The following is a 26103-nucleotide window of genomic DNA, read 5'->3' as shown; positions in this document are numbered from 1 at the left end:
GGATTTCCCCCGCTAACGAGGTGACTGAGCTGGGGAGCGTGGTGCCTCCTGCGACGTAGGCCGTGATTAATACCCAGAAGTGTTAGCACAGTGTTTCCCTGACAAAGCCGTTGTGTGAAGCTCGTGACCTGGGGCACGCTCTGGTTTCAACCTGCCAGGCGTTACTTCCTGGTGCTGTCTTAGGCTAAAAACAAACTTGAAGCGTCAGTACTTGAGTTCGTTACCAGTTCTGGTGCTTTCTCATTGTCCATCACCCAAAGCAGGAGTGTAATCTGTTCAAACACAAAAAGTCAGTGAATACAATGGCACTTGGGGAAAAATACACAAATGCTACGAAGATGTATCATCTTTATCGAAGATGTGTTAAGTTTAAATAGGTTTTCATCCTTTGTCAAAGGAGTGCAAAACACGAAATTAATTCTGGCTGCTCTGTGGGGATAGTTTTTAAGTTTTTGTTTGGTTTGTTTTTTTTATAATGATGAACAGTGTTTTGTGTCATGAAGTTGAAATACAGACCTTTACTCTCTGTCTCTGAGCGTCAGCTACACTTCTGTACAGCAGATGAGGAGGATACTTGGCCAGGTCCTTGTGTGCTGGGTTGGAAAAGGGACTGATCACAGCTGGTAATCCCAACAGCCAACAGTTATCAGTGAACGCTGCGTGGTGAATTCAAACAGCATTGAAATGGCATTTGCAAGATGAACTAACCAAAGTTGATTTTTATTGGCAGTTGATGTTTTCCATTCATTGCTCTATTATTTATGAACCCTGTTATTGCTCAGGCCAACTTGGAATTGGTGTGTGCACTGTCGGTTTGAACTCAGAGGCTGCCAGATGTGGTACTGTCCTTTTATACGACCACACTGGCAATGGGAAGTCTTACAAACTTACGGCAACCTCTGCTTTTAAAGTGTGAGCTGTAAAACCATTGGAACAGTCTGTACAGTGGCAGAGAATTCACTGTACCCACAGGATTTCTAAAGGCAGGCTGTTCCCCTGAGAATTCATCTGTAATTCAGCTTTTGGGAGTGGGGGTTTGCTCATGCTTTTAAATTTGATGAGGATTCAGCTATTTATGATGATTAATTTAGAAAGAAAGGTGAGATAGGAAAGCTGTGAGTATGGGTGGGTCTTCTCCGTACCATAATTTTTGGACCCTGTTGGTGTCTAGAATCTGATCCTAGTCTTGTATGGTTGATGTTGACTACTTCAATTACTGCGAGATTTAATACTATTAATTTTATTTTAAGTGGTATTTTTACACGGCCATTTTTCATTTGTAGTTAGCTGAAGCTTCCCAAGGGTGGTTCCTCTTTAGTTTTTCCTTTCTTGACACTTATTCCATTGTGTGGACAGGGTCGCAAGCTTCTAATCATTGGAACCACCAGTCGCAAAGATGTCCTGCAGGAAATGGAAATGCTGAATGCTTTCAGCACTACGATTCACGTGCCCAACATTGCAACAGGGGAGCAGCTGATGGAGGCTTTGGAGGTGAGAAAAAATTCAAGGATGACAAATAAGCTCAAAATTTGCTGGAAATGGGTGATTTTGCAGTAGCTCTGCATTTGGGTACACTGTCCCACTGAGCATTATGTCATAACATAACAGTTCCAAGGCTTCTCTGAATTACTTTTTCAAACAATAAATTAAGGCAAAATGAGAGAACGATAGGTGTAGGGAAAAAGTTTGTGGAGTGGATTGAAAGATTCCGAGGGCATGGAAGTGGGTAATGAATATAACTAGGACACTTAAACTGAATGTGCCTGGAGGGTGCCGGGCTGTCATGAATTGGAACAACATCAAATGAAGATATTTGGTGCTGAAGAGATTATAGGTTCTTTATAAATTCATGCCCTTAATGGCTTCTTATTCTATGCCATAGTGGAAATTGTAGTGAATATTGAAGGCTGTTAAAATAAACAACAGGCGAATCTTTTGTGCAAACTTGCAAAATTGTCACAATGATAATATCACCAAAGCCTGAAAGACACAGATGCTCTTGCAGCAGTTTTGAAAACTTACTGTGGCATGAGCCACTGTGTTCCTTCTAGACTCTATTCTGGAGAAAACCTAGAATGGATCATAAAAAAGAATCACTAACTGTTTGATTAGAGATGATACGAAAAGAATTACTTATGGAATAAAAGAATTTAAGTGTTTTGTCTTGTCTAGATATATCGCAACAGATTTTTCTTCTAAGCTAGAAAATGCTTTCTAGCTTCTCATTCCCTTTTTCCTGAGTTAAGTAGCGTTATTCCCACTGACAATCTCCTGTTGTTGATTTTTTTTTTTAATTTTTTTTCCCCCTCCAGCTCCTGGGCAACTTCAAAGACAAGGAACGCAGCACTATTGCACAGAATGTCAAAGGGAAGCCTGTCTGGATTGGTATCAAGAAGCTGCTGATGCTGATAGAAATGTCATTACAAGTAAGAATGTTTCTGGTCCAGGAAGGACTGGGGTAAACAGAGCAGTCTCAGAGGTTCCCACTTCTCTGCAGACTCTGTCTCTGGCTGTGTGGTGGGAACCTTTGAATCAGTTTAATTGAGAAAAGAGCTACAATGGGAAGAAATTTTTGAACAAAGAAGTCACCAGGTCTCGGTCCGCAGAGAGATCTTTAAAAACCACAGTGCCTATAGGCTGTTTAGAGCTGCACTTCAGAGAAGAGCATCTGGCAACTAGAGGGATGGGATTAACTTACCTTTCATGAAATTTCTTCTCTACACCCAGCATGTTAAGATTGCAGATAGCAATCACTTAGGATTTTTTTTGTGTGTGTGTTAAAGAAAAGGGTGCCTGTGCAGGTGTATGTGCTCTTTCCCTGAAGAAGATAAATCTGTCAGGCTGTTCAGCTGCTCTTCTCTTTATTTTCCACTTTCAGCACTTTAAAGAAAATAATTGCAGAGGGTAGAAATATGTAGCTCTTAACCCTCCCCCGCACCCATCATCTGTGCCTGCAAGCCAGTCATCAAGCTTGTGCTCGACAGTATATGCATGCTAAAAATGAGAGGGTGTAGCATGCAGCCCTAATCCTCCGCGGCTGACATTTCAGCGCCCTTCTGAGTCCTCCCCCCTTGCACACACTCTCTTTTCACATCAAATGGATTTAGTGCAGCTGAGTGAACTGTCCTTAGATCTTCCTAGGAGAGGCTGAGCATAAGCTAAGAGGCATGTAGTTTAGCAGCCTATAAGTCATGTATCCCTCTGTTCACTATTCACAATTCTGTTAAAACTTGCACAGCACTAAGGATATGCTCTGACTGGATGTCACCTCAGGGAATAAAGTCATTTATCTAGATTACTTTTTCCTCTTCTTCCTTGGCTTTTAATTCCATACCTACAGGCAAGTCAGTAAGTCATTGCTCACAAGTATTAAATGTATTTAAGGGGTGCAGGCCTTCAGGGACTGCCTGGCTCTGTTGCAGTCCATTTCACTTAGCCTTGACAATGGATTCCTTCTTCTGACACAGGACGTTTTCTTTTGCTGCTTTGACCTTAAGTGTTGGTTCTTTACAAAACTCAAGGTGAAGGTTACGTAAATTATGGGCCGTTCTGAATCTGGAGCGCGGGTGGAAATGCTTACCCCGGCCTTATTCACAGCATGGCCCCCGTGGCTGCACACCTATGATGCTGTAGATAGCGAGTCTTCACGCTGCCCTAGACTGTGCAGACAGGTAAACTGGTCTTGTGCATTTTTTTTTTTAACCAGACCACTGTTTTGTAGGTGAGTCCGTGGCCAATCAGGCTGGGAGAAGACAGGCAGAACTCTGACTCTGTGCCATTTCTGACAAACTGAACAAGTGTAAAATTGAAGGGCTGCTAATGCCGATATAGATGATTGATAATCCACCTTTGCTACTGTACGTGGATGGTTGGTAGCAAGGTGACTTATGTTATTGCACTGAATTCAGGTAATTGTGTAATAGCATAGGTAATAGCATATGGAAGCTAAATATGAAGAAGATCTGTTCCAAAAGGTCTGAAGTGTTTACATGACTGCATCTGCTGAACTGCTATAAATACAGAAAAGCAATACAGGCTCTTGCTAAATAGGAGAACACTTGTATCTGAATGCATTGAAAGATCACAAGGATATCTAATCTGGCCAGCTTTTACAGGAGAGCAGAATTTCACCAAATGAGAAGTCCAAGACGAGTTCCTTTTTTCACTGAGCTGGACCACAGCTTTTTAGAAAGAGATTTGAATCTGAAATCCCTTAAAAATTCCAAGTGATGGATGAAATTTCTCAAAATTCAGCCGATTAGATCCCACGGTGAATGAATTCTTTGCAAAAAATATGCACCTAGTTTCTTTCTCTGCAGTCACTGTATCTAACTGTGTTTTTTGTTTTATTAGACTAGAAAACCCAATATATGCTATATGTGGGTATTCTTAAGCTGTTCAAATGACTTTCAGTTTGTTTCAGACTAAAGTCTTGCTGAACCAGTCTCTCAATATCAAAATCCTTTCTTGGAGTACCGTGAACCACTGCAATGCTCGGTATCTTGGGTTGCTTTGTTACCTTGTTTACGAGCCTTGAAAACCCACACTTTTTGGCAGCTTAATTTCCCTCAAACTATGTTTATTGCTATTCCTGGCCTTCTTTCATGCCAAACTACTCGTATTTAGTGTCACATACTTTGGTCCTCTTGTGTACACTGAGCGTCCTGGAATGATGTTATGTTCTTGTTCAAAAGAAGTCTTTGATGAATGGATACTCATGATTTGCCACGTGAATCCAGAAAAGTTTCGTTTTGAAGTATCCTTGGCCGCAGTACATGGCCACCTCACAGTGCTATCAGGTGCCACGCTAGCTTCACCCTGCCCTGATGCTGCGACTCTACCCTGGGGTGCTGCTGGATACACGAACCTTCTTTTTCCATAGCTGGGGGGCTGGTTCCTTCTGCTTGCTTTGCCTGCCTGTCTTGTTGCTCTTGGACCTTGCTGGCCACACTCCGAAAACCCAGGTCTCTCTCCTTCTTGGAGTACGAACCCGAATGAGCCAGGCAGCTTTCCAGAAAGTCCCTTTTTGCACCTCCAGTATTTCCTGATTTGGAAACTTCTGTTTAGCTTAAATAAAACTTAAGTTAATCTAAGCTGTTTGTCTGTAATGTATTTTAACTTACATGGGAACTTATTTTGAAAGGTCATCATATAATATTACCTATATTATTTTAAACTAAATGCCCTATCTGGACATACTAAGAGTTTGGATTGTATGACAGGTTTATGTGAGTACTGTACTACCAAGGGCATGCACATCTTGGTGGCGTATCTCCTCTTCTCTGGACCGAGGATTAATGAAGTCTCTTCAATTGACTTTTTTCCTAAGGGCTCCCAGGCACGTCCTGGGGATGCTGCATTACCTAGAAAGGAGCAGCCATTTTCTTGCCACCTGTCTGAGCTGTGTCACAGAGTCAGTCTCTGCGCTGTTCTTCTAAAAAATCTTTCATCCGGTTTGACAGCAGCGTTTCTCCTTTCACAGGGCACTAGAGGGTCTGTTCAAGAGTCCTGAACCTGCTTCCTCTTTGCACTCCATTGACACCATCTTCTGCTCCTTCCATGGCTCCTTCTGGTTTTGTGTCTGTGTTTTTTTAATAAGCTATTTGATCAAGTTTGCCTCTTTGTTGCCTTTCAGCTTCCTGCTTTAGTCTTTTGGACAAGATGTTGCGTCTGCAGATAGATGCTGTTCTTCCCAGAGAGTCTGTAGAAACTGTGTCAGTACAGATTATGGACGAAGTGTCTTACTATGGCCACTTCCTTACGTCTGAGTGAGAAGGGGTGGGGAGGCAGCATCTTTGATTTGGGAAACAGAACACTGGCATTGGCAAGTTTGAATTTCAGTACAAATTTTCTAGCAATGAAAATAAGAGATTTATTTGTATACATCCATCTCAGGTCATGTTGGTTTTTTTTAACAGAACTATCTGATTGGTCCTGTGTTGTTATTTCCTGATTGTGATGACTTTTCCATGGTTTCCTAAGGTTTCACCACGGTCCTGGCAACAGGACCATCTTCTTTGCGGGTTGATAATACTCTTGATCGCTGTGTCAGTCAGCGAGATAAGTAATCTTAGAATAAGCCAGGCCCTTTGACTGTTCTGTGTGACATTCTCTTTCTGTCAGCTTTGGGCTCTCCGTCGATGGCCAGAAGTCATGCCTTGCTCCATCTCGGTGTTCACGGTTCCTTGGGTCAATCCGAGACGTGAAAGATTCTCTCTTTACTGAGTAAATTGCCTGGTTTTGTGGCCTCTGTAAAAAGTGTCTTGACTCTTTACCCACCGTTTCATGCAGACTGTTGGTGTCGGCGTGCCTGGCAGCATAAACATTTGCTGTGCTTCTGTGGATTTTGCCTTTGGCCCTCAGCAGGAATTCTGTATGGAGTGCAAGTATTTAAGTAGTGAGTTGCTGTTCCTCTAACCGTCAAGCTGCCATTCACTGCTTCGCCTGATTTGCAGAATATCGAAGATCTTAGAATCACAGAATCATTCTTACTGGAAAGGACCTCAGGATGTCATCTAATCCAATTCAGACCTTCAGAAAGCCTATGCGTAGATGATTACAGACATCTCACCACCCTCTTCGACATCAACATTTGATGGGAACCAGGCCTTTCTAGCTCTGACCGTAACAGATGAAGTTTGGGTTTTGGACTGTTGCCAGCAAGGTCCACTTCTTGGCAGTTCATTTGCCCAACTCTTCTAGGTTTCTCATGGAGAATCTGTCTGTGAGTTTGGACCGTAGATGAGAAGTCAAACCTGAGGACTTGGTGGGCTGCCACTTGTGTAACTCCTCTGAAGAAGTCCTTTCAGAAGTAGACGTCTTTACTGCCAGTATCTGAAAAAATGCCGTGTGTCTTATCTGAGAAGGCCAAGGATCCCTCTCAGATGCACTTTTCTACTCATGGTCAAAGATCAAATGTATTTTGTCCTTTTCCTCAAATCCCTTTCTTTTATGGCCTGTCTGAAGCTTGTTGAGAGAGTGTGCACTAGTAATTCTTTTTGCTTAAGCTTGGCAGCTCTGGTTCCCAGGCTTGCTTTGGCTGTCCATGTAACTTGAGATTTCAGCCACTTTTGAACCTCCTGTCCAGGGCTTGCGGTGAGTGCTTTATCTAGCTCACCATGCAGGTGGTATCTGGTTCTCTAGGGCAAACTGTTTGTGACCTTCTTCTCTTTGGGTGAATGTCACGGAGAGCAGGAATGTACTAAACAAATACACTCTGCTAATTGCACCCATAGCATTTTTTTCATCTTTGTCTAGTCCAACCCCTTGCTCTGACCGAGCACGATCAACTAGAACAGGTTGCTCAGGGCCATGTCCGGTTGGGTCTTGAATACCTCCAGGGATGGAGACTCCATAACCTCCATGGGCAATCCCTAATAGTGTGTGATCACCTTTGCAATGAAAAGCGCTCTCTTCTGTTTACGTGGAACTACACTTCAATTTGTGCCTGTGACCTTCTGTCCTGTCAATGGGCACCGCTCAGAAGTCTCTCAGAAGAAGAGAGAGTGTCTCTCTCTTCTTCTTTACTCCCTCCCATCAGGTATTTATACACATTGGTAGGAGCCACCCTTCCCGCCCCAGTCCCAAGTCTTCTCTGCTCCAGACTAAACAATCTTGCCTCTCTTTGTATGACAGACGCTCAAGTCCTTTAATCATCCTTGTGACCCTTTGCTGGACTCTCTCTGGTATGTTGCTGTCTCTTGTACTGGGGAGCCCTGAACTGGACTGTCCTCCAGGTGTGGTGTCACTGAGAAGGGGGAAGAATCATCTCCCTCGATCTGGTAGCAACATTCCTCCTAACGAAGCCCAGGATGCTGTTGGGCTTTCTTGCAAGGGCACATTGGTGGTTCACGTTCAACTTGTCCTCCAGGACCCTCAGGTCTTTTTCTGCAAAGTGGTACTTTCCAGCCAGTTGTCCCCAAGCCTCTACTGGTGCATGGGGTTATTTCTGCCTAGGTGGAAGACTTTGCATTTCCCGTTGAACTGCATGAGATTTGTGTTGGTCTGTATCTCCATCCAGTTGAGGTCTCTGAATGACAGCACCATCGTCAGGTGCATGAAACACACCTCCCAATTCTATGTCCTCTGCAAACGTGCTGAGGGAGCGCTCTGTCCCTAAATCCTGTTTGTTAATAAAGAGGTTAAACAATATTGACTCCCATATGGATGCCTGGCATATACCGCTAGTGACTGGCCTCCAACTGGACTTTATGCCACTGATCTCAACCCTTCGAGCCCAGTGGTTTAACGAGTTTTCAGTCCATTGCGCTGTCCCGGTTATTTAGTCTGTACTTATCAGTAAATGGCGCTTTGTTTGTGTGGCCACCTGGAGTTGTGGTCACGCCTTTATCAAGTACTAGCCATTCTGGAAACATCCAGAAATACAGGAAGAGAGGTGGTTGAGTTGTCACAGGACTGTAGGATAAATGAGGTCAGAAGGGACCTCAAGATGTCATCTAGTCCAACCTCCTGCTTAAGCAGGATCAGCCACATGGTCAGACCAGAGTCCTTGAGATGAGGAAGATCTGAGACCCTTTGCCAGGTGAGAGCCACAGGCTTAGCCTTATAGTGTGGATTACATGTGTGGATTCCCCCAGAGGACGGGGACTTCCAAGTAATCAGTGTTCAGGCTGTGTGGCCCATGTGCACATACTCCCATCCCAGTTGGCTTCAGCCTTTCTGATGGAATCAGAGAATCATGGAATCATTTAGGTTGGAAAAGACCTTTAGGATCATCGAGTCCAACCGTAAACCTAACGCTGCCAAGTCCACTACTAAACCATGTCCCTAAGTGCCACATCTACACGTAGAAACGGGAGAACTGAAATAGTGACAGATGTGCTTTCCCCTTGTAGCCAGGTGTTGACTGGGAGAGATTGTGGAGAAGATTCAGGCTAGAGGGATGCTGCAGACACCATCCTTCTGGTCTCCGGTTATGTGGCACAACAGTCCCTCTCCTACTACCTGTGTATTATGCATTTCAAACACTGCTTTAGGTGGGGGTAGCTTTCTTTTCTTCTGGGATCCTGAACCTTACCAGCATTCCTTTGCGTGTTAAAAACCCAACTTAATAGCTCAGTGATCCTCAGTGAGTTCCTTTAAATCATCTTGTGTCAGTGAATTTATTTTTCTGATCTAAAAATAGTTCAGTGGTTGATATTGAGGTATTGGCCTTGCTGACATATTTCAAAGTGATAGGAAGTTACAAATTTTTAGGCTTTTTTTTAGCATGTAGCAGAAATTCTCATTGGCCGTTTCTTCCCTGCCTGCATTACTGGTAATACTGCTGTTGGGTTTTTTTGTGTTGTATCTTCTTCCAAGCTGTTTTTAAAGACTTTGTGTTGCCCTCAAATGCAGTGGTCATGGTTTTAAATAGATTGCTTCTTCACATCTGGAATTGGTGGAAATTTTCCTTTAGGAATATAAAACGTGGTAGAGGAGTTCAAGAGCCCTTGTTCTGCCTCTTTGGTGGGAGGCCAGGGCATATGCTGAAACTTGGCTTTCCCCCTCCAAGGATAAGTCCCAGTTTTATGTTCTAGTAGAGCACTTGCCTGTTTATTCCCAAGTGGGTGATAGAGCTGGGAATCTTACAACCGGTCAACTTCATAGTACCATTTACTGCATGTTTTCGGAATGAACCCAGTGTTTTCGGCAGTGTGTTAAAGATACAAGATGTTGATGAAGATTACAGAATGAACAGAAGTTGGAGTTTCTAGGCCAAATGAACTGCTGCGATACAACACGAAGATGCTCTGAGAACCAACGGTCTCCAGTTTCCAAATGTTTATAGTCCTAACCCATTGTGTCTTGGTGTAGGCACGGCAGTTTGCCTAGTCTTTTACTCTGGAGTGCAACAAGCCCATGCATCAGCACGAAGGACTGATGCAGTTGCACAGTTGTGTCTCCTGATGGCAGCCCGAGTCTCTGTCTCCTCAGTAGCCTTTCCTCCCTCTTCCCTGTTGTCTCTGTCTCTGTTGGGGAAGAAGCAGGACTGATCTTTAGGGGATGTTCCTGGCCGATGGAGCCACAACACAAGTTGGTACTGCAAGTTTTGGAAGCTCTTTGCTGTGATTCAGCTTTCCCTTACGTACTAACCCACCACACGCTGCTCCTTTCCTCTGGTGCTTTGCTGCTGGAGCTGTATGGGGGAGGGAGGACAGAGGAAAATTGAGGACGTTTTCAGTCCCTTCTGCTCCTGACTGTTTTATTTGCTGCCCCAGCTCTGGAAAGGGAGAGATAAAAGCAGACACAGAGTGGGCCTGGTCTGTGCAGAACCAGGCTAGAATCGGCAGTGTGGGATGAAGCTAGCGTGCAGATTGCCATCAAAACAGAAGTACCTGATAGAAATGCCTGTGTGTGATCCCAGTCTGGCTCATCTCCTAGCTATGTGAGCACGCTAAGCTTGTGCTAATCAGTTTTTTCTCTTGGTGCAGTGCTGTATCTGCACTACTTAGCTACAGAACTTCTGGACAAGCAGGCTGATCTCTGGCCAGGCCAATGCACGGGCAAAGCAAACACACGCATGTATCTCCAGCTATCTTTGTGGCCTCTTTTTTCTGTTGTGCTGCTTGGCAGATTGCATCACATTAATAGAGGTCTGTTTTGTTTGGTGTTTAGATGGATCCTGAGTATCGGGTGAAAAAATTCTTAGCTCTTCTGAGAGACGAAGGAACGTAAGTACTTCTATTTTAAAACACTGTTTAAAATTCTGTTCTCCACTCAGAAACAAGCATCCCTTTGAGGGGAAACTGCAGTGTAGTATATCTGATCTCATTGTTGGCCCCTCCTGTATTTACAGAACTGTGGATCAGATCAGTTCTCCCTACAGCTATATGCCAGTTGTTTTGGGAGGGGGGAGGTCCTGAAGACTTTTTGAGAACCTGCATGCCTGAGTTTTCTGCTTTTCTTAATTTACCTGTGAATTTAAAATTTAAATGAGATATTGGACCACAATTTAGCTTTCTTTAACAAAAGTAAATCAGAAGAGGTTCTGCTAGAGTTAAAATCCAGCTGTTTATCTAAAATCTGGAACTTTGATTTCTTGTATGTCTCCTGTCTGAGAGAAGGATGTCCTACTTTTTCCCCTGTAGGTATCACAGGGAATAGTTGAGCCCAGTCTTGACAGTGGCATCTCCTAGAAAATGACTTTCTAATACATGTAGGGCAGTACCTGTGCTGGGGAAACTCACAACAGTATCTATCCTGGCTACATGTGAGTGGGTTCCAGTGTGTGCTTGATGCTTTTATACATGTGCATGCTTTCTTGATGGATTTGGCTTCTTTTGCAAGAGTTCCTTCCCTAGACTGAAGGTGGACCAAGTGCAAGATCAACAGCTGGAAAAGTGACCAACCTGGAGAATATACACTGGGATCTTTACTCTTCTGTGTTCAACACGCTGGACAAAGTGAAATACTCCCCTGTTTCCAAGAACCCAATGTGGAATCTGCATGTTTAGTGCAATACAGTATCTTTATTCTTCGTCTTTAATATACTGCTGTCACGTGGAAGTGTCTTCTAGAACATTGTGCTTCTGTCTCTGTGCAGGCGAGGCTGCGTTCTCATTTGATTTTAGCATGGGGGAAATGTCCTGCAAGTTTTGAAGCTAACGCTCACTTGTGTCCAGCATCCAGTTGCTACGATAGGAGAGAAATCATGATTTCTAATAACACCTGACAGTCTGTGGTGAAGGCATATTAAAGTACTATCTGTGTTATCCTGATCTGATGAATGCTTTCTTGTTATGTCATCCAATGCCTCACTGAACACTGAGCCAGGCTGATAACCTAAAGATAGTGCCCACAGCAATTCAGCTCCAGAATTACCTAGATACTAATACCTGCTTTCTTTTATACCCAGGCATTCTGTGGCCTGATGAGAGAGACTGGCTAGTGGCATTAGGGACTGGAAGAAAGCAGGGAAGTATGTTGATCAGAGTAGAGGAAACTTTCGAACCCAGTATTTAAGGCATCAAAGCTTGCTGTTAATTCAACAACAGTTTTAGGGATCCTGATTCCAGCCTGAAAGCTCTTCATGAGTGCAATGTAGATGGCAGCTTTGGTATTAGCCAGCCTCATTATGTCCCATTTTTCTGCCACGTTACCAAAGGTTGAAATTCCTCCTTAGAGACAGAGAGGAAGCCAAGCTCTGCAGGTGCACGAGATGCACGATATTGCCATGTTTTTGCACTGAAATAAAGGAATGTATCAAACTTCGCTATATGGTCCTTCCCCAATAGTCATCTCGCGTCAATGAGATGCTGTCGGCGATGACTGCATGAGGCTACTCCCCTCTGGTTCCTTGGCTCCACACGTTTAATAAAGTTCATGGTACATACCTCAATTTGGTGGGGCATGAAATCAAAGCCATTTATGAGAACTTAGTCACTGTAGCTTCCTCAACTTGACCAGACACGCTGCTAAGGGCTAGCAGCTTGTACCCAAAGCGGTGTTCCCAGGGAAGGAGGGTGCTTCACATTCTTTCAGGCCCGAAGGTGAAGGTACTGTAGTCCTTAGTGCATACTTACAGCAGTCGGAGTATTTTAGTCACTCCGCCCTGGTTTCTTTTCCTTTGGCAGTGCTGTTGTATTGTGAGGACGTTGCGAGTCCCAGTGGTTATTATTCCCTCTCATTTTGTGTACGATCTTGTGAATTTATTTGTTCCTTTCTTTCCTCTGCTAGTCCTAGTGACAGCAGCACACATTAACTTATATTTCAGAGTAAATGATGTAAACCTTATTGTGTCTTTGTCCAGAACTATATTGATGAATAAATATCTGGTTTAATTGCACATTCAATGGATTCAATAAAAAGCACAACTACTTGTGATGATCTGGGAGATATCTGTTTCTTTGGTGCTAGTCAAACAGAGGTGTATATATAGGGTGCTGATGTATGGCATGAAGATAACAAAGCTATTTCCAGGCTGCTGATGGCTGGAGGGATGCTCAGTTTGTACCTAAGCATGGATGGATTGAATACATCCCCAGCCTGGATAGCTTGACCACAGGTAGTCTTAAAGGAGTTGGCTGAGGAGACCTCCGATCCAGCCCTTTTTAGAGTTTTCTGGACCTTGCAGCGCTGATGAAGCCCCAAAGATGTGTGCGTGTGTACGAGTTAGGTGTATCACACTTGAAGAAGGACACGTTGGAAAACCAGAACGAACTGTTGGGTATGACATCCCACCCCTTCCAGCCTATTCTGAGATCTCCATCCAAGATGTTTCCTGCCAGTGGCAGAAGAGAATGACTCCTGACACCCCCTTCCCACCACATTTTCTCTATGACAGGCTGCCTGGGCAAGAGTGGCGTTATAGTGAGAACTACGTTGCTTTAAGCAGTTCTTCATCCCCTTCCTTACCCTGTTGCTGCTTTTTCCTGAACCTTCCAGAAGTGTAACTGTCTCACAAGTTGAGTTGTTAACCAAAGACAAATACATTAGAAAGTGTTGGGGTGGGGTGTGGGGGGATGGAGTGCGGTGGAGAAGAGCTTGGGATGAGATAGCTTCCGCTCGTAAAGCTGTTAAGCTCAAAACTCTCCACGAGAGCAGGCTTCTCAGTTGTCTGGATAGGTAGCGACACATCACTGGTGTTCGTGTAATTTTGAAGGCATCGCTGCTGCCATCCAGTAGAGATGGCAGTGGCAGAAGCAGGCGGTCTCCAACGTGGTGCAGTGACACAGAGCTAGGAATCATTCGTGCACAAGCGGCGCGGTATTTCAGGCAGCACTGCAAGAAGGCAAATGTAATTGTTTTGCGTATAAATGGGGGATCAGGGCAGGAATTAGAATGATTTAATTTTTTTTTTTTTACCCTTCAGACAGGTATATTTGAGGCTGGTGCTGTGGAAAATTGTGTGCACTTAAAAGCATCGTTAAGATATGGGAGATGTTGCAGAAACGCCCATAAAATTATCCATGGACAGTGGAAGATGTTTTTATATAAGAAAATTTGGATCTCAGTCTGTCCAAACCATCAAAAGGTGATTCAGTGACAGCCTGCAAGTACATTGGCGGGGGGAGAATATGAAGTCTAAAGCCTGTTTTAATCCGGTAATCTCGTATTGTGTGCACGCTGTGAGGTGGCACTCTATAAATAAAAATCTTAGCATTCAGCTGTAAAATCTCCTACGTTTCCTACATTTTACCCTCATTGTCTTGCATTCGTATGACTGTCGCTGTGCATAAGTAGCTGGATGACAACCCACCACTCCAGTAGATGTCGTTCGGACCTTCAGAGGCAAACCACACAGGCTGGCAAGTGCATATTTTTGGTTTTTTACCTTCTCTTTAATGACGTACCACAAAAAAATGCAAGTTGAAATATATTTTTCTCCAAATATATATATTTATATAATATATAATCTTAGTTAACTCAAGTATATACATTGTATAATAAATAATGCTTATAAAAAGAGAAATTTTCTGAATATAAAATAAAAAAAAATCGACCTCTACAACTTTATACAAAACTTTGGATACAGCAGATTGATGGAAAAAGATCTTCCATTCAGTGCTAGAATACCTGGCTACAGTAAAATAATTACAAGGCAATAAATGTTCTATTTAATATTAAATACCTTTTCTTGATTAAAAAAACAAACAAACAAACAAAAAAGGGATTTTGTTTAAAGACAGGTACTTGGAGTCTTTCCAGACACAGAATTTAATATATACTTTTAAATAGAATGCATATCAGAAGACGGCTTATTTCTGAATTGGGGAGGTTTCTTAGAGCTCTCCTGCGATCTTTAATTTTAGAAAGCAAATGCTTCTCAGGCTGCGTGAATCCAGGAGCTCTTCATCGTGCTCTACAGAGGAGGACTGAGAATTTTGCTCCGATTCTCTCCAGCCACAGCTTTGAGTGGCAGGGCCATGTTCTGTGCTCCGTATGAGGGTCTTTCACCCGTTTTATTGCTCTTTGCACTACCGTGTACTGCTCTTTCCCCAGGATGAAGAAGTGAGTGGAGTAGAAGACGCAGCTTTAATGGTTTAGAAATATTTCTATGTTAAACCACTGATGCGTGAGAAGTAGTATTGCAACGTGGTTATTTGTCCTCATCATTTGTGGAGGAGCCCACCAGGACACAGATAATACTTATTTTTTTAATTTCAATGGTCAATACGCCAGGAAAACGTAAGCCCAAAATGCGAGGGCGTGTGGTCGAGGAGGGGGATGTGGCCTGGGGAGCAGGAGGAGGGACAAATGCTGATTCTTCTGGACTGAGGTGGGTCATGGGAGGAGTGTGGCCACACCTGGGGCCCAAATCCCTGCTAATGGTACGGAGCCTCTGTGCTTGATGTGGACCCCTCGTGAACGAATTGCTGATAGCTGAAGAAATCCCACGGGAAGGAAAGGGTCTGCCTGGGATTGTGCTGTCAGATAAAGGTCTCCCTTCCCCGTCTGCCCTTGCCTCTCTTTTGCTGGATGAAGTGGTTTGAGCAAATCTGTCTGATGGGAAGGCTTGGACAGAAGTTTCTTCTTGCCGTGGCTTCTGTCTCCCTGTCCATCACTGATGCTCGGAGCTGGTGTAGCAGCTCGCCTGTCCCCAGAGAGATGCTCGGAGCTCGCTCTGGGATATAAAGTCATATTAGGGAACGCTTAGTAAATAGGTGCATCAACTGGGTGGATCTGCCCAGATCCTTAAAAATCCCCCTTGGGCAGGTGCACGGCAAGGAGGCTGCTGGAGTGGCGATGCATCCCCACGTGTGATCTGCTCTTACCCTGGGCCAAACGCCAGAGGAGCCGCTCTGGGCTCTGGTTTCCTGCCGTCCTCCTCGGGGGGACTGCGGAGATGATTTGGGGCTGTGGGGAGTAGAGAGGGCAAAGGGGAGGTGAAAGGAGGAACTGGCTGTAAGGCTCTGTTCACGTGCTCAAACAGGTTTGTTCCTCCAACATCACCCCCTCGGAGCAGGAAGGAAGGAGCCTGGCTGGTGTGGGCAGTTGGCTCCTTTCCTCCTCCTCACCACATCTGCTGAGACCAGGATGGCCGTGCCAGCAGGCGGGGAGCCTGTATTTGCTCAACAGTCGTTTCCACCTGAAACCCCCGTACTGGCATCTACGTGGGCCAGACCTCCGGAGGAGGACAGAGCTGGAAGCTCTGTGCATGCTGTGTTAGCAGCACACTGGCTGGGGTGGCCGTGCCTCGCTTGGACCTCTGCTGTCCCTGCTTCTCCCCAGACAGTCTGTCATGCCAAACAGCCTGGAGAAGTCAGCAGATCAGTGATCTAACGTGTCTGCGGCGCCAGGTCTAGCCTTGGACCTTGGGTGGGTGAGATGCTGAGAGCCTTCTCTGCAGCGCTGGTGCTGGCTGTGTGAGGGTGTCTGCCCTGACCAAGGGCATTAGGATTTTTTTATGCCATCCTCTGAAGTGTGAGGCCACCATGTGGGGGCTGATCACAGGGTTGATGGACCCCTTGGCCCTGCTCTGGAGCAACCTCCCGTCAGTTGGAGACCTACCTACGTTTACTTGCAGGTGTGGACGTCGTAAACGCGTATGCACTCCTGGCAGCTCACGTAGCAGCACCAGTGGAAGATGCAGTGACACTTCTCCTTCCGTTTCTCAGTCCTGGTGTTGTGGCCACGACCGCAGCACAGCAGGTCGCAGCCGTCGATCCCGTGGGAGGTGACGTTGCATGTTCTGTCCCTCGTCCCAAAGGAGCCCGTCTCTGGGTTGGGCTCGCAAAAATTGGGAGAGTTCTCATAGTAGACCAGATCCCGCTCCGTCGGCGGCTTGAAAAGAGCATACTTGGCCCTAAGAGTTTCTACCCATCCCCGAGATTCTCGGTGCTTTTCAACCACCATCTCAGACGCGCTGTCATATTTATCCTTCAGGTAGTCACCAATTGCCCGGAAATCAGGCTGCGCCCACCAGCAGGTCTTGACCTCGCAGCTTCCCGAGAGACCGTGGCACTTGCACTTCAGGTGCATGTGATCCAGGATGGTCTGTCCAGGGGAGAGAAGACAAGGTGGTCAGCAGCTGCTTATGATGCCCAGCGTTTGCTTTCAATCACCCGCCTTTGCTACCTGGATTTAAATGTCTGATCTGAGCTTGGTCTGGAAAGTGTAGGCTCGTCGTAAATGCATGGGAGCTTTGGTGTGCGGCAGAAACATCTCTAGACGGAGACGTCGCACTAGAAAGGCGTGACTGAGATGGGCAGCTGCTCTAATTATCTCTCCAATCCAATCCAATCTAATCTAATCCAATCTAATCTAATCCCATGGTCCGATCCTTTCAATGGGGTCCTCCCTGTCGTGTGTGTGTGGACAATCAGAGCCCAGAGAATCTGAGGGTTGGCGGATGTCTCTGACACCTGTGGATGTGGACTGATCCCCTTGTCCTAGCTTTGCTAACAACCTTCATTTTATGCCCCGAATCTAATGGTTTGCACTAGGAAGTAAAGGAAGTTGTGAATCTAAGGTCATGACATTCTCTCTTCCCCAGAAACCTCCTCTGTGTGGAGCAAAATAATCACTGCTTTTTGTTAAAATTACTAGAGTTTGGTTTTTTTTACAGGAAGCTGTCCATCGTTAACACAAGGTAGAGATTCAAGCTTCTACCCTTCCACCTCTGCCTGCAGTGGTATGGAAACACGGTGTCTAGTGTTTGCGTCAAGCACTGTTTGAAAGGTCTCGCTGCAACATGGTTAAAGCACACCGGGTTTGCAAATGACCTAGAGCAGGCAGTGGCCCAGGTACCTGCTGACAGCAAGAACAGAATAGAATATTTCAGTTGGAAGGGACTGACAACCATCATCTAGTCCAATGAATCACCGGGTGGGACAATGTTACAATGGGGAGCATGCAGGAAGGAGTAGCTTGGGAGGAAAGTCCTCTTCACCGTTGACCTGGGGTCTTGGGCAGTTGAGTTGGGTTTCTACGTGCTGCCTTGGGAGATGTTTGCGCTGGAAGCAAGGCGTGTTTTGGCTCTTCTTAACCCCCACCATCTGTTTGGAGAGCGTGGAAACGCTGTCCCCTGGAAAATAATCCTAGAAAGCTCCTGCCTGGGCATTATTGTGGTCCCATTACATCAGGGGGAGCCAGATTGGGCCACCCATGCAGGCATGGATGACCAGCTCTGGACCTGCTGAGCACTCACCGTCCTGCCGGCCTCGTTGTTGTGTCTGTTCATGGCCGAGCGGGCGTCCGGCCGGTTCTCTCGGGCATCTGCGAATTCCCGGGACACCAGCACGCCGAAGTCAGCATCCTCGCTGCATCCCCCCCATTTCCAGCCGTCTCCTGGAGGTCCTTTGTGGTGGGAGTCACAGCCGCAGATCGTGGATGTGCCCTCGGCACAGGAGCGGGTTACAGCGAAGGCCACCCCTGCCGACGCGATGGCATGGACAAAGGCAGACTCTCGCGTGGCTGGGAATAAAGAGAGTCCATGGGATTATCAGTCAACGTAACACTTCGTTTTCCTTCCCAACCTCCTTCAGCATCATCTAAATCTCATTAAAAAGCAAAAAGTTATGTTATTAATTTTTTAATTAACATTTTCTGAACCAGGTGCTGCTGGCATCGCCTTTTGAAGCACGCAGGCAGGAGTAGGTGAGAGAGAAGTGTGACTCCAGCTGTGTATCACGAGTGCAGCATTTCCCCCAAATACAGCAGGATTTGATCCAGCACGGGTGCTGATGGGTGCACAAAACGTCAGTAAGAGCTTGAGGGGTCTCAGAAGAGAGTTAGTGGAGTAATTCCTGGTCTGGAAAACCAGAGGGGGACTCCATGCCTGGAGTTAGTCCGAGGGGAGATGAAGAAGCTCACATACATGCTGAAATGGGGAAAGGTTTCAGGTGGTACAAGGCAGATAATGGCAGAACAAAGCCTAAGAGCTAGCAATTACTGTTAAATGTATCTAGACTCAACGACATGTGACTTTACAACAGTGGAATAAAACCAGCCAAGGGTGTGAAGATAACCTTGAAGTTGCCCGTTAATTACTGAACAGTCCTGGAGGAAATCAAAGCAGATGAAACTCAAGCCTCTTCTTTGACTCTGTAACTATTGGCATGCTCCAGGTACAGGGTTGCAGTGAACGAATTTCGGCAGGCCCAAAGGAACCAAGCTGGAGAAAGTCCTGAAAGCATTGAATGCTGAAGAAAGGGTGAAATAAATTGCCCAGGATGTCTAGGTGGACTCGGAGCTGGGAGCAAGAGCGTGTGTGGATCCTCTGTGCTAAGAGAGAGAAAATGTTTCAGCAGAACAAAGGTACCGGGGCAGGAGGTGGGGACAAAACTGAAAATCCACATGAAGATGAAGGTGCAATGGGTTTGCTGCACTGGTGCATCTCTGTCCATCACCTCTTCCACTTGTGACCATGGCAGGGCGACTTTCAAGCCCTCCCCTTCCCTGGTCATTCTGTGGGGCCCTGATCTGGACTTTGGACAGCAGCACCCAAAATGCACATGGGTATGGAGAAGCCACCAGAAGCCATAAAGATGTTTACGTTGGCTGGATGTTATAGCCAGCTGGGTCTGAGAAGGACAACAAGGCCAAGCAGGATGGGTGGGAAAGCAGACCAGAACTTCCTGCTCTGTGCCTGGGGCCTCCAAGCTCACCTCAAGTGTCTGAAGCCAGGGAGCTGCTGTTCTTCATCATGAACAAAACCTCTCCAGCAGCACCCTCTGCCTGAGCATTGTGGCCCTTCCTTGCTCAGTGGTGGTTGCCATAAACGCAAAGAACATCTCGTTCAGGATGAGTTGTTCTCGATAGAAATGACCAAAGCCCAGTGTTGAAGTGCACCCCTGAGAGGCAGCGTGGGTGGCTGTTCTGGATAGCACACCCAAAGCAGCAGCTGGCATGGAGCCATCAAGACAGATTCTCTTGGCCTTCTACTACCAGAGGAAACTTCTGAGATATTAAGAAACACCAAATAACAATACTGTGAGAAGACCTAGAAGACCTAGACCTAGCTTTAGAGGATGCAAAAGGAGATGACCTTGTCCACTTAATATGGTGGCATTTTCCTACCCTGAGGTCTGTGAATTTAATGTCATGTTTTTGGGAGTCTTGCACTCTGTCCGTTAGTGGACAATACACTGTCAAATTGAAAGGATATTTCCTGCATTATACATCTTGGTATGGTAACTCTTCAGGAGGCCGTTGAAGAAGTTGTGACATGCTCTGAACTGAGCTGGTCTTTTCGCTGGTGCTCTGACTGATGGCTCTTCTGCTGGTTTGAAAGCAGGACAACGGCTAATTTTGAATTTTCAACCCAGGTTAAAGCCCAACCAATTTATATCCTTTGTTCCTGTGCTCACACTGACTTTCATCTTCAAGTAGCTTTTAATGGCGTCTGTACTTACTTCATGGTGCTTGCAGAGAGCAAAACTTCCATTTTACTGTGCTCAAAGAGCCATATTTGTTAAGTCTTTCCATAAAATGTTGTTCATTACACTCGTCAGCCTGGCTGCCCATCTCTGCATCTGTTCCTGGGTTTGATTCCTCTCTCCAGGAGGGTGAACAGAAGCAAATGCTCCCTTCCAGCTGAGGACTGACTGGGGCTGAAGGAAAGTAAGTCCCACCACAGCTCAGAACAGCTCAGAGGTATCTCCGGCATTGGGACACAGACTGACAAGTCCCCCGTGAGTTTCCCTGCTCAGCCCAGTGACAGAAACTTTGGTCCCTGGACTTGGAGTCTGGGTTCTTGCAGCAGTGACCCGGCTGTTCAGCTACCGACCTCTGCTCAGGATGTTTTTAAAGCTCTCTTGTTTTGTTTTGTTTGTTTTTTTTTTAATTTTTTTTATAAAGCAGACAGTGTTGTGCTATTTCTACTCATTTTGAAATCAACAGGAGTTTGACTGTTGACTTCAATAAGGCTGTACTAAATACAGGCTTTCCCAAGCACAGTCAAAATAATATCTCAGTCTCAACTTTCTCCTTGGGGACATCTTTTGGTTCAGCCATCTTTTGCCACAGCCTGCAGAAGTACAGCACCCTGGTGAATGACACTGGAGTGCTTTAACCCTACGTGCCATCTTATAAAGATGGAGACTTTAGGTTCCTAAATTCAGAGTAGATGTTGGAGCCAATCCAACCTCACACCCAACGTGCGACCAGGGAGGTGCTGAGGGCAGGTGGTCAGGGGCCGCGGTGCCTGGGGTACCACTGCTGGTGGATGGTGCCCCTGGGTGCGCTGCAGGAGTTTCCAGCTGCCTTGTGGGTGTCGCTTGACCGAACGATCAGGACAGTCATCAGTGGATGTGGGATGAAGCCAGAATTTGCTGCTGGCTCAGACCAACGATGACCTTGGAGACCATCCCCTCCGTCCAGAGCAGGAGCCATGAACCGTCTTCTCAGCTGCCCCATGCATCCCGCGCCTGCTTTTGCTTTGTGCCCTGGGGAGGTCTTTGCTGCACCAGGTCATGCTCCTCGGCCTGCAGTCTTCTCTGCGGAGGTGGGGTCTAGCTTCCAAAAATCAGGCCTCTCAAACCAAGCTACTTTCACTCCGTGCAGGCAATCGGAAGAGGCAGCTCTGGGTATGTGCCGGCTGCGGAAACACACATCTCTCCTCCGCTGCAGCGTGGGGAACTCGGATCTAGATCCCAAACATGGTCCTAAACCAGGGCTGCTCAATCCTGTCTTTGCTGGTGGGACCACGCTGTGGTTTTCACTTTCTTTTAATTCAAACTCTTCCCTCCTTACCCTTCCCACCTCCGATACGCCAGCAGAGATCCAGCCTCTACCTGCTGAGGTTTTCCTTAGATATCTTTCACCAACTGCTTATACTGGGTCCACTGGGGGCTACGGGCCACCGGTTGAAGATCACTACTCCAACCAGAGTGTTTCAGCCTGACAAAGGCTATTTGGGTGGCCTATGATCTAAAGCAGATCAGATTAGAGGAGCTAGCGAGCCCTTCTGGCCTCAGACCAGGACAGCTCGGGGGCAGAGGGGGCGGACACGAGCCGCTCTCCTTGCTGACGTGCCTTCGCTTTCCATCCTGGGGGGGTGTGAAAAAGCGATGGGCACGGGATGGAGAATCGCTGCACGTTCTGTAAGTCTGTAAGTCCCTGTACGGAGCGCGGATGCTGGGATGGGAGCTGAGCCAGGGCCGGTGCCGCCGCAGCCGGGCAGAGGCACGATGCAAGCCGCCCTGGGGGGCTGCACCCCTCTCTCAGCTGCCCCCCAGCACCCCCCGCACCCCATGTCTGCCCGGCGAGCTCTCCGCACGATACCGGGGCTGGGGGAGAGCAAGCTGCAAACACAAACGCCTCGCCTTGAAATTCTCCCCTGGGTCTGGGCGAGGAGCCGGGAGAATTTCCCAGAGATGAAATGCGGGAGCAGCGTTCCCAGAACCAGGGGAGGGGCTGGCGAGGGAGGATTAGAGCCGTCTTGACAGTGCACCACTGCGACTGTCTCCCAGCCAGGCCCGTTACCTGCTGGGACACTCAATTTGCCATTGTTCCCGCGGTGTCACACTGTATTACCAGCATAATGCAGAATGTTTCCGCCGGCCAGCGTACCCACGGCACAGAGCACTGGCATTCCCCAGGAGCACCTCGTAGCAACGGGGCAATGTTCCCCTGTCCTGCCGTCACCCTCCAATCCCGCCAGCCCGGCTGGGAAATCCCTATTGATGGCTCTCCCCAGCCCCCCGCCACCGGATCAGAATGGCTAAAGGGCGTGTGAATGCTGCAGCAATTTGAAACGACTGCAGCGCTGGGATGGTATCGCTCGCCCTGCCTCACAGTAGGGGAGGAAGCTTAGCTCTTTCTCATCGGTATAAGCTTATTTTTCTCTCTCCCTCTCTCCTTTCCCTCCCCCTCCCTTTAAGCTGTTGAGTTTATATCAAGACGGCCCCTGATCCCACACACCCCTGTTTAGATGCAAATGACTGCAAGTGTCATGGCTGAGAAAAGCCGTGGGTTATCTTGGTGCGGGTCTGCCTTTTCACAGCTCGTGTCAGGGGCTTAGCCGAACACACAAGGACCTCCAAAGGCAGCCCGGGCAGCTGCCTGCTCTGCACCTGGCCCCGCTGCCGTCACGCTCCTCGCGGCCACGCACGGCGAGATGCTGCCCCGGCCGGTGCCGCCGCTGAGAGGCTGGAGCCCGACCGGGGTTGAGGAGGACTTTTCTGGAGAACCGGTGGCATCTTCCTGGAGAGGGAGAGCGAGCAAAGGGCAGCGGGAAGAGCGGTTCCCCCGTCGCTCAAGATGTGGGGAAATGTATGAGCTTGCTAAGGCTCCTGCCAAACTCCTGCAGATCCAGTCCTGCCTGCGGCTCAGAGACCTCTTCTCCATCCCAGGAGTCGGTCTCCAGGTGCCTGTGGGGCGTTCCTGCCTCATGCACTCACAACCAGCTCTTTCTGGCCACTGTACTTTAACCAAAATCCCAGACTTTATCACTAATGCAGAGAATGGTAATTGCTCGCAGTCACCTGGCTGTTGGCGCAGTCTTGACTTTGGAGTAGGACTTGGCTGGAAGAGACATTGTCTTTTAATAAAAACTGACCTTATTTTAAAAAGAATAGGGAGGGAGAAGGGAGAGGGGGGAAAGCAGGTTTTTCCTCCCTCCTTGTCCCAGACTGCACACCTGCGGTATAAATCATCTCGGAGAATTTGCTTGTAAAAACATGATCTTACCCCACATTCTGGGGTTGGTTTTTGGGTTTTTTTTCATAGCCCAGGTTAGAAAAAAAGACATGCAAAAAAGAAAACTTGCAGGAAGATAATCAGTGGCCCTAGGAAACCAAAGCCTCGCCAGCTACGGCTGCCACAGGTTTTATGGCAAAAACCTTGTGAGTCTGAATTTTGGGTAGGGCACATGGAAGGAAATCGGGTCGGGGGGTGCAGAGCCCTTAGCCAGGGTCAGTGTTCAGCAGCCCCCAGATGGGAGCACTCCAGTCCCCCAGGGGTTTTGCTCTGCTGTATTTGCTGTTTATTGCTTTGCTGCGAATTCGAAGCCCTGCAAGAGACTGTGAGGCGAGAGATTAGAGTCGTGCGGTGGAGCTGGGAAGAGACGTGAGATGGGGATGTGATGGGGGGCCGTGGGAGGACCTGGGGGCAGGAATCCCTCGGGCTGTTTCAGGGAGGAATGCCCCGTGCTCCCACATTGACACCAGCCCTCGAAGCCTGGATGATGTGCCCAGAAGGAGGAACCAAGGAAGGCTTGAAGGCGCATGCTGTGAGAGGGTCTGCACAGCCGAACCAAGCAAATGGCTCCATCGTTTTCCCACACTACGTTGCTCTTCAGACTAAGCTCTGCTTGAATGGAAGCAACTGTGATTAACATTTTTGCAGCTCCTTTAAAATGAAATTATCCTCAATTTCTTTTCAAGCTGTATTAGAAATCATTTTCCATGCTATTGTAGTGAGAACGACACCTTTGAAGTTTTTTCCAAAATAGCTTCAATCTACCTAAGGGAGTAGTAGATGAGATTAACCTAAATGTTGCTCTTTGATACTTCGAGGTGATTTCATCCTGGTAGTTATCATAGCTTAAATACTGGCTATTTTGGGCTTAGTATTTAATGCCTATTGGCCTAATGCGCACTGCAAACTGCAATAGTGATTGTCATCTTAGTTTGAGTCTTGCTATTAATTAACGTTTCTTAGTTTGTGGGGTTACACCCCTCCGTGTGTCCTGGAAGCCAACGAGAAGTGAACACAGCAATAGCTGCCACAGATGCTCAGGGCTTGGCCAGACGTAAAACACGCAGCCGGCAACGGTCGCAGGTGTCAGTCCCAGGTTATGGGCTCAAAACTCTCGATTTCTGTTGTTGCTGCATCTAAGGAAGATGGCAGAAGGCGATGCTATGAAGGCAACAGAAGTGTCCAGCAACCCTGTCCACAGCCCCCTCGGCAAGGACGAGCAACACTGGTCCCCAGGTTCATCACAGCTAACGAGGTCTATCAGGCCAGGACAAAAGCCTTTTTATTGCCAACGTTTTCTCTTTCTTCAGCTGAGAAAGCAGTGGCTGAAAAGGTTGGGTTTTTTCTCTGTGACTATTCCTGCTGCAAACTTTGGGAGTCGCAAAGGATTTCCTAGCGTTACTCGTTGCTACATAGATGAAATGAGTCCCATCCCGTCTCCACTCATTAATTCTCAAGGCAGCAGCGAAAAGACATTAGCACATTTAAAAAATGTAAATAATAACCACAATCAAATGGGTTGGACTTTGATGTATTGTTATTTGCAGATGATACTGTTTATTTTTAACTGTTCTACTTACAGGTTAGTGAGACACGAGAATAAATACATTTTTCAAGCTAATTCCCTGGCAGTACTGTCTAGGAGTCTGTTGATGCGTCACGGTTTGATCAGGAAAGCTGTATAACAAATGTGCTCAATAATTTTTCTCCATCTGTCAGAAGAGTTTCAGAGCTATGGGTGATATTTTACTTTGTCAGCCTGGAGTGCACGGAAATGTTGAGGCATGTCCGCAGGTGAGGTTTTGCACTAGTCCCTGCAGCCGAAAGAATCTTGAAATATTCTTCATAAATTCAAAGTTCAGTTTGCTCATTACGGGGAAGATGGTTCAAATCCAATTTTTTAAGTGCTTTCATGCTGACAGAAATGGTGGTGAGAGATTTTCAGTGCCTGAATGCTATAACAGTTCTTTCATAATGTGTTTAAAATTTTTATGGAAGTTTTTTATGGTAGTTTTTTATGATAGTTTTTAAGAAAATTAAAACTTTCTGATCTTGTAAGTGCTGAAGTTTAGGACATGCTTTTATTAGGCAGCAAATTATAGCGTGGCAAGCCTTGGTAACAAGTTATTTGTTAGTAAATACAGCAGCTACCCCAAAATACATCCTGGCAAAATAGAGGAGAATTGAATCTCATGGTCCCTATTAGCACTCTAAAATGACTTTACAATCCGGATTTCAGCGAAGAATCGCACTTTAACCCAAATAAGTAATTTTCATTGAAATATACTACTGATGTTTCAGGAAACTGTACCATTATTGGAAGGCTGAAGCTTGAAAAAAAATCTCATGAACTGTTTATATGCAGAATATTATAGCTTTGTAAGAAAGATTCACCAGGAGGTATGCACACTCCAGGAGACTATTGGGAAATAGTCTGATGTCCTAGCTTTCAACCTTGATCTCTCCCATTTCTTAAAGGCTGTACCATAAGATTCCCATTTCCAAAGCGTCACTGAAAAG

At 46.5% G+C, this 26103-nt stretch overlaps 2 protein-coding genes across 4 annotated transcripts in view; one reads left to right on the top strand and one right to left on the bottom strand.

The window, feature by feature from the left end:
• Nucleotides 1-12828, top strand: part of NSF (N-ethylmaleimide sensitive factor, vesicle fusing ATPase) — an 87801-nt gene extending 74973 nt beyond the window's left edge. For 2 of the 3 annotated variants that reach the window (XM_075171164.1, XM_075171166.1), the window contains 4 exons: nt 1357-1491; nt 2313-2426; nt 10618-10673; nt 11290-12828. In XM_075171164.1, the coding sequence (XP_075027265.1) occupies nt 1357-1491; nt 2313-2426; nt 10618-10673; nt 11290-11308 (324 nt within the window). In that variant the 3' untranslated portion in view covers nt 11309-12828. Of the gene's footprint in view, nt 1-1356; nt 1492-2312; nt 2427-10617; nt 10674-11090 lie in introns of all 3 variants that reach the window. The other variant, XM_075171165.1, reaches the window with a different exon arrangement.
• Nucleotides 12829-16458: 3630 nt separating this feature from the next.
• WNT3 (Wnt family member 3) overlaps nt 16459-26103 on the bottom strand; it is a 51040-nt gene continuing 41395 nt past the window's right edge. The window contains exons 3-4 of the mRNA XM_075171163.1: nt 18092-18357; nt 16459-16938 (exon numbers count right to left, since the gene is read on the bottom strand). Coding sequence (XP_075027264.1) covers nt 16459-16938; nt 18092-18357 — 746 coding nt within the window. The remainder of the gene's footprint in view (nt 16939-18091; nt 18358-26103) is intronic.

Source organism: Calonectris borealis, chromosome 22 (genome assembly GCF_964195595.1).
Source record: "Calonectris borealis chromosome 22, bCalBor7.hap1.2, whole genome shotgun sequence".
Taxonomy (NCBI): domain Eukaryota; kingdom Metazoa; phylum Chordata; class Aves; order Procellariiformes; family Procellariidae; genus Calonectris; species Calonectris borealis.
The sequence above is the reverse complement of the archived record's forward strand: the minus strand, read 5'-3'. Positions and strand labels throughout refer to the sequence as shown.